Source organism: Lactuca serriola, chromosome 7, assembly GCF_051521515.1.
Source record: "Lactuca serriola cultivar US96UC23 chromosome 7, Lser_US96UC23_V15, whole genome shotgun sequence".
Lineage (NCBI taxonomy): Eukaryota > Viridiplantae > Streptophyta > Magnoliopsida > Asterales > Asteraceae > Lactuca > Lactuca serriola.
In genome coordinates, this window is record NC_136414.1 from 7,356,022 (window position 1) to 7,364,804 (window position 8,783).

Here is an 8,783-nt window from a genome sequence, read left to right on the forward strand (position 1 = left end):
AGCCATCGATCCCATCCCTCACATATAGGATGTTAACCCCGGCCTCCACTTACACAGACAAGCTATGGGTCCCAACCCTCATCCCCATCCCACCCCACCCCTACAAAGGGGTTGTGGGACTGTACCTACGGTTTTGAGAACCGATGGTGGTGATGGGTTTTAGTATTATGTTTTTGAGGGTGGAGATGTAGAGTTGATGGCGTCAAATACACCAATTGTGCCACACATGCCACCGACGCCACATGGCTCCGCCTCCAGAGGTATTTTGGGCGGTCACAGCTCGAATGTCAGTGATTTTGATGACTCAACGTTGCATATTATCCACAAGAACGGGGATAAGTTAGTGTTTTCATCCTTTAAAGCTTTAATTTTTGATGTTGTAATTATACTTATATAAATTTTTTGTGTAGGTTGGATGATCATTCTATCCATAGCGCGATTATGGATCTCTTTTGGCAAAATATGGAGGATGCGTGGCCTACATATAAGAGCATCATGGAAAATACTCGTAGACAGATGTTTGCATGTTTTAGGGTAGTATATTAGATATTTATTATTGTATCTTAAACTCATTTTTTTACTTTGTAGTTTTAACTATACTTTTTTTTGCGTACAAAATATAGGTGGTACACAACAGAAATGGATGTGATATATACGACATTCAATGATATCCTCAAGGATAGATATAAGAATAGGATGAGAGATTTGAGGAAGTTATATCTGCCAACATGTCACAACGTGTGGGCTACCCATTCAAAAAGGTTATAGTAAATACTTTCCTGAGATGTATCAACACCATGCCGATATGGTACCAGAGTCTGTGTGGCCACGTTTGTGTGATGTAAAAGATACAATACATTATTGTTTTATTTTGTTGATTTTATTACCTATTATATATATATATATATATATATATATATATATATATATCAGCATTAGGGCATAGAGAAATGGAAAAGGTTGTTAGAAGCTGCTCAAAAGAACCGGTACACCCCTGATTCCAATGGGAGGACATCAAGGCATACAGCTGGAAGCATAGGATATGTCGAGCACCATCGTAACTTGGTTAGTATCATAATTGTAAATTTTATTATTCTTGTTTTGTTTTAACACTAATTGCATCAATTATACTTTGTCTTTTATGTAGATGGCATAGTTGGGTAAAGAACCCAAATTTTGTGATCTATACGTGAAGACACATGACATCAGTGAGTCCAAGAAAAGATATTTCAAGGGAGAACATGAAAATATAGAATATTTATCAGAAACAGCTAAAGATGCAAAAGTAAATTATATTTATTATTTTTTATATTGATTGTCTTAGTTTTTTTGTATATGACAATGGTGTTGTTTTGGTAAATTGTAGAATGCATATCTTGAAGGGTTAGTGATGAAATATGGAGACGATCCGGCAAACGATAAGGTCGATGCAGAGGTATGGGTTGAAAGCCAAATTCGGAGAAAATGAGGAAAGAAGAAGGGTCATATGTATGGTATAGGAGTATCAAATGCCAATTTATGGTTTCCGGGATAACATCTTCCGAATCTACCCGATCCACCCAATCCGACAACAACACACAACAAGAGGTATGTTGTTATGGTTTAAAAGTTAAGTAGTATGTTGTTATTATGGATAAAATTAATTAAAAACAAAAGTACATTGTTATTATGGTTTAAAAGTTAGGTAGTTTGTTGTGATTATTGATTAAAATGATAATAAACAAAAGTACATTGCTATTATGGTCTAAGTTAAGTAGTATATATATATATATATATATATATATATATATATATATATATATAACAACATTGGAGCATAGAGAAATGGAAAAAGTTGTTAGAAGCTGCTCAGAAGAACCGGTACACCCCTGATTCCAATGAGAGGACATCAAGGCATATAGCTGGAAGCATAGGATATGTCGAGCACCGTCGTAACTTGGTTAGTATCATAATTGTAAATTTTATTATTCTTGTTTTGTTTTAACACTAATTGCATCAATTATTCTTTGTCTTTTATGTAGATGGCTTAGTTGGGTAAAGAACCCAAATTTTGTGATCTATACATGAAGACACATGACATCAGTGAGTCCAAGAAGAGATATTTCAAGGGAGAACATGAAAATATAGAATATTTCTCAGAAACAGCTAAAGATGCAAAAGTAAATTATCTTTATTATTTTTTTATATTGATTGTCTTAGTTTTTTTTATATGACAATGGTGTTGTTTTGGTAAATTGTAGAATGCATATCTTGAGGGGTTAGTGATGAAATATGGAGACGATCCGGCAAACCATAAGGACGATGCAGAGGTATGGGTTGAAAGCCAAATTCGGAGAAAATGAGGAAAGAAGAAAGGTCATATGTATGGTATAGGAGTATCGGATGCCAATTTATGGTTTCCGGGATAACATCTTCCGAATCTACCCGATCCACCTAATCCGACAACAACACACAACAAGAGGTATGTTGTTATGGTTTAAAAGTTAAGTAGTATGTTGTAATTATGAATAAAATTAATTAAAAACAAAAGTACATTGTTATTATGGTTTAAAAGTTAGGTAGTTTGTTGTGATTATTGATTAAATTGATAATAAGCAAAAGTACATTGCTATTATGGTCTAATTAAGTAGTATTTTGTTCATATGGATAAAATTGATGAAAAACAAAAGTACATTGCTATTATGGTTTAAAAGTTAGGTGGTTTGTTGTGATTATGGATTAAATTGATAATAAACAAAGTACATTTCTATTATGGTTTACAATTTAAGTAGTATTTTGTTATTATGGATAAAACTGATTAAAAACAATAGTACATTGTTATTATGGTTCAAAAGTTTAGTATGTTGTTATTATGAATAAAATTGATTAAAAACAAAAGTGTATTGCTATTATGGTTTAAAATTTAGGTAGTTTGTTGTGATTACGGATTAAATTGATAATAAACAAAAGTACATTGCTATTATGGTTTAAACATTCCTTATAAGGGGTGTGGATACCTTTTCTGACACAACGCGTTTTAAAGTCGTGAGGGCAGCAAAGCGGACAATATTGTGATACGTGCAAGAGGGAGATGTTACAGAATGTTTGTTAACTTTTAGTTGATATGAATGTTGTGACAATGGAACAAAGGAATGTGTCAAACTTGGTATTTGGAACATTTTTTTGTGTATTTTGAAACGTTAATTGTTTTGTTATTAGGTTTGTGTTTATTTATTTTATATATTTGACAAAAGAAAAAATGGAAATATTTTATATTTAAATTAATTATTTAATAAAACGACGTTTACCTATGGAATATCGATGGAAAAGTCGTCGATAAATATGTCCGTCGGAAATCCGTTGGTAGTTAAGTCAATATCAGTCAAAGTGTGTTTCGTCGGTAATCTATCACAAATTCCGTGGCTACATCTGTTCGTAGGTATTTTGTCGGTAAAGTACCTACATAAAATTGTCGCCGATATTCTATAGGTAAGTAACAGTCGTCGATAATCTGTCGCTACTTTTTCCCGTAGGTATTCCATCGGTAAATTACCTACGAAAAGGGTCGTCGGTAATCCGTTGCTAACATTTACCCACGAGCGATTATGTTACGGCACATTTTTCATCACAATTCCTTAGGTAAACCAGTATACCTACGGATTTTAGTGTAGGTATTTTGAGACTTTCTAGTAGGGTTTATACCAACTCGACTACGAAATAATATCTTCGTTGGATTACATCATTTTGATTGAATACTTGTTTGAAAATTAAACCACTTCCAAGTCAACACCTAGTAGTTCGAGCTCTTGATGGCAAAAAGTATCATATATTTACAAATATTTAAAATTCGTAGGAGTTCTCATATAAATTTTATATGAAGCACACGTTTTCACCCGTATCTATATATCGAGGGTCGAATCTTTCATCTCATATTTGGCTATAAAAAATAAAAAATACAGTTGGTTGCACGTGAAAATGAGTTGGAATTTCATGGGAATGAAGTTACGTTACATCTTCCCCTTCTACCCATGTCCCCATCTATATCAACACCATCCATTTATATTAATCCAACCACCAATGTTTGTCATCTATTTCGGTACCGTTATTCGTGTCAATCGATTTAGTCCGATTCACTTTCATTTTGTTTGGCGTTTTCTTAGACTAAAAAATTCACTTTCACCTATTTTGGCTTATATGCATTAACCTTTATGAATATTTTATAAAAACGGATATGTTTGTTAACTTAATAAATAAGTGTTAATTACTTTGATAAAAACGTTTGTATACATGTAAGTTTTTTATGTACTAAATGATCCTCACCCCAAGCACCAATAAACTCACCACGCATCTCGACCGAATACCCATATAAGTAGCTGTCGCCGGACCCAAATATATCTCGCCTAATCCTAGCAGACTACTGTGCAAAAAACTTGCGCAATAGAGGCACAAATTAAAAACATGCATAGATATAGCAACAAAACATTGTTCCCTAGCTCCTCAATCTCATTTTCTCTCTAAAGCTCTTATACACAATCTTTGACAGAGAAAGACTCCCTAATTTGGGGGCTCAACAATCTTTGACAACTTCAGATCTAATTTGGGGGGTCAGGTTGAACCGGTAGGTTGGGTGACTGTCAATAATTTTCTTGTATACTTTTAATTACTAATATTAAATGTGACAAAAATATGTTATTAAATAATCCTTATTCATAGTTATACTAAAGTAATTTAGCGTAGGAAAACTTAAAAAAAAAAAGATTGGTATGACCTTTCAACAAGTAAATGAGTGAAACCAGAGACGTGGATGCAACCATCTAAACAGGTTTAATATTCACTACGCTCCAAATTGAGTCTCCTGGCTTTTGGCCGATTCCTGAAGAGTCAAAGACCAACACAAATCTTGCCCCCCACAGAATCTATCATATATTTTTTTATTAGATTCTAATTAATAAAAATTTGCTTGTATAATGATTTATTTATGTATATGTTTTACTATATCCCTATTCCCTTACTTTTCTTTTTGTTTGCTTCTTTAATTTGATCTATATATTTATACTATGATTTTCTCCTGTATATATGTTGGTTTTCGAATTTCGACTCTCATTCTATTTGTTTACCGCATTTTCAGGTTAATGTTTTCACACATGTCGGAGATCATATTGATGTAGTTGTTTTTTTCATGATGAAAATACGACTATCGACATTTTAACTCCCCCAACACCATTCTAATTAAATGGAATTATCGGGCTTTGTTGCTATTGTATCTAATAAACTTTAATTTTATTACGAGTTATATACATCTTTCATATCAAAAGGACAAAAATTATATAAATGATTCATGTGGTTGACAAAAAATACCACAAATAATTCTTTTTATAGATTTTTTTTTTGGTACGGATGATCTTTCAGGTTGGAAAACCCACCAGTAGTCCTTATGTTTAGTAGGGGTTAGGAAATAAAGGTGAAATACTTGTAAAATGATCAATATATCTTTTATGATTTTTTTTATTTAAATGATTTTATAATTAAAGAAAACAAAATTAGGTCTCACCCATCCCTACTCTCTCTCTCTCTCTCAAAAAAAAAAAAAAAAAAAAAAAAAAAAAAACATTTCTGTTTCTCTGTTATTGAGCCATATTTGATGTTTCTCCTTTAGATTTCACTCTTTTTCATGGTGATGTTGATGTATGTTTTTTAAAGATTCTTGGCTTCTATGTTCTTCTCATCACCGAGGCTCTTTATATCGATCTCTTTCTCATAATTAAACTATTCATACAAAAAAGGATACTTCGCGGTTAAATACTATAAAAGTGTGTAACCAAAGTCTTGTGAGTGTATTTGGAGAAGTCGTAGATAAGAACTTAAATAAAACATCTGAATATACTTTTTAATTAAATAAAAATATAATATAATAACTATAAAAACACACGTTTATTGTTTTCTATGATTCTATTCGGTGTATCATTTGATCCATTATTTCAATATAAAAGTGTTGAAGATCAAAGAACAATATTTTTTTATGTTTTAATTTGATTGCTTTCATGTAATGCCTAAAAGGTTGTAATTAATTAGAAATATCATATAAGTGTATTTACGAATTTGACAAAAAAGTATTATTATATTGGCAAAATTTCTATAACATTTCTTGCTCATTTAAAGCGTTAAATGCATGCAAATTGCAATAATACATATTCTTAAAGCTGTTATCATTTTAGATTATATTTGGTTTTAGTTAAAATAATAATATATTTCATATCATGATACAATACAACAATTAAAATTTTAAAATAAGTTTGTATATTTACAAGGAGTACACAATGAATTAATAGGGTTTTTTTTTCATATGTACCCCATCAATATATAAAATTATGTTATAGTATTTAATAGGTTTTTCAACTTTATCTCAATTAATTTTGTAGTGAACAGTGATGTACAAGCAGCTTCTTGTCACCTTCTTCTCCATAAAGATATATATACACCCATTAACATTCAACAGCATCACCTTCCTCACAATAACACACACTACAGCCTACAAACACACAGTGATCTGGAACAATCATTTTGCAACTTGCATGGCTAATTCCTGTAATTCTGCCACATACATGGAATCACAATGTGTAATTCAACCTCGCAGACTCAAAGACTTTCTACAAGACCAAAACCTACCATTCCCTCGTTCTCGCTCTTGCTCTCGCAAATCCACAATCTCCGTCTTCTTCCACGCCGCCGTCTCCTCCGTCAAATCCTCCTCCATTTTACGCCGTAGCATCTCCCGTCGTTTCTCCAAGTCTACACGGATCAACAGAAACAAATCATCATCAGGTCTACCGGAGCCCACGATGGCGAGAACGACGTCTGTGACTGTCAAGGATATATTAAGGTGGAGATCGTTTCGTGATTTGGCGGATCCGGAGGAGAATAATGTTCCTCTGCCATCGGAAGTTATTGTGGAGTCCGATTCTCCTTCTCGATGTACAACTACAACCGCTACCACAACTTCCGCTGGAACGCCGAGGAGTAGCTGGTGTGATAGTGATTTTACTGTCGGTGATTCACCGGTATGGTGCCGTGGATTTTCCGGTGATATTGAGAAGAATTTCCACATTAATGTAGCTGGCGGCGAAAGGCTCCGTCAGAACTCCAGAGATCCAAAGGTAAAAATAAATAAATATGATTACCTAAAATTTGCGATGAAATTTAGTTAATTATTTTGGGGGCTTATGATCATGTGTAAATTTGTGATACAGAATCAAATCGTACATGAAGAAGAAGAAGAAGAAGAAGAAGAGGAACAATTTAGCCCAATTTCAGTCCTTGATTTTTCACAAGAACATGAAGAAACCTTCTCTTCGTTTCATCAAGTCCTTGCAAACATGGAAAGTAAGTGTTCTTATCCATTATCCATTTCCTCTAATTACTTATTAATCTCTTATAAAACTCGAATTGATCAATGAATTCTGCATTCAACAGGACGAAACACGATGCTTAAGCAACGTATTCAAGACTTCGAGAATCTGATTGAGGTGGAGGATGGTTGTTTAGTGAACAGAAATATCGAATTAGATGATGTTGAATCATTTAGAGTAGAAGAAAAGGCAATCCAATTAATGGAGCATGTCAAAACAACAAGCTCAATTGAAGAGTGTGATGAGAGTGTGGATGATTTGTTACTAGATTTCTTTAGGGATGAATTGATCACGAATAAGGGAGTGAAAAACAATAGTGAATTTGAGTCTAAGGTTATAAGGATGGCAAAATGTTGGGTGAGAGGGGAAGATGACGGATCTTTGGAGTGGGAAATGGAGGGTAGGAGAGAAGTGTGCATTCAAGAAATGAACAAAAGAGGGGAATGGAAAGATTTTGAAGAGGAACAAAAGGAAATTGGCATCGAGATTGCAAAAATCTTGTTTAATAATCTCTTAAACGAGTTATCAATGGATCTTCTTAATGTTTAGAACGCATTAATTAAGAAAGATGATAGTCAGAGTTTTAGGTCGCTCCCTTGACGTTGTATTGGAGGATCAGTATAAAGATTTGTATCTACAACAACATCGATGAGAAGACATGTCCTATGATCTTTAGATAGGTTGGGATTAATTAGCGAATATACAGCTAGTATAGTAAAATATTGTAAATTACAATAAGTTTTCTAAATTCTTTCATCACTTCGATGTATGTACGTTTACAATAATAATAGTCTTATTCCTTCTCTTAAAGTGGTAAACAAACAAAGAACACATACAGGAGAAATCTACTAATACCAACAAATGACATAGGTCAATAAAGTCGGGTTCAACTCATTTATTAAAAGGGGCTTGATTCTTCCATATAAGATTTTTATTCAACCACCGAAAACTTTATGCATTGACAAATATACCCCTCCCTTGCACTGAACCTTAATATTGACCAGAGAGAAAGATCTATGTCTGATTTGTTTCAAAGTACACGACTTCTTCTTCACCATTTCAGCTGATGTTGTTGCTTCTTCAGCCTATGCGTCTACATCTCCCACTTAGACGGAAAGCGAACTTAATCCATCTCTGATTCTTTTAAACCCACCATCTTTAAACTACAGAGTGTTTGAATACCCACCCACAATACCGATGAACCTCGCTATCCCTCTGTACAGAAGAACCATAATCCATTTGCTCTCATGCACACTACAATAAGAAAGCCTCAATGATGGTGTTTTGGGGGATTGGGCACGATTCAAGGATGATAGGTTTACTTTCCAGAGTCATCTTTCACCCCGTTTCTCACCTTCGACCTTTCATATATACTCCAGCTGCTCAGTAAACAAACTA

The 8,783-nt window shown here is 33.5% G+C and overlaps 1 protein-coding gene across 1 annotated transcript; it reads left to right on the forward strand.

Moving 5' to 3' along the window:
• Window positions 1-6,465: 6,465 nt before the first annotated feature.
• LOC145062965 (uncharacterized) lies at window positions 6,466-8,144 on the forward strand. The gene is made up of 3 exons (XM_079010559.1): window positions 6,466-7,133; window positions 7,227-7,359; window positions 7,450-8,144. Exons 1-3 carry the CDS (start codon window positions 6,552-6,554, stop codon window positions 7,932-7,934), a joined length of 1,200 nt encoding a protein of 399 aa, XP_078866685.1. The 5' UTR covers window positions 6,466-6,551; the 3' UTR covers window positions 7,935-8,144.
• The last annotated feature ends 639 nt before the right edge of the window (window positions 8,145-8,783 follow it).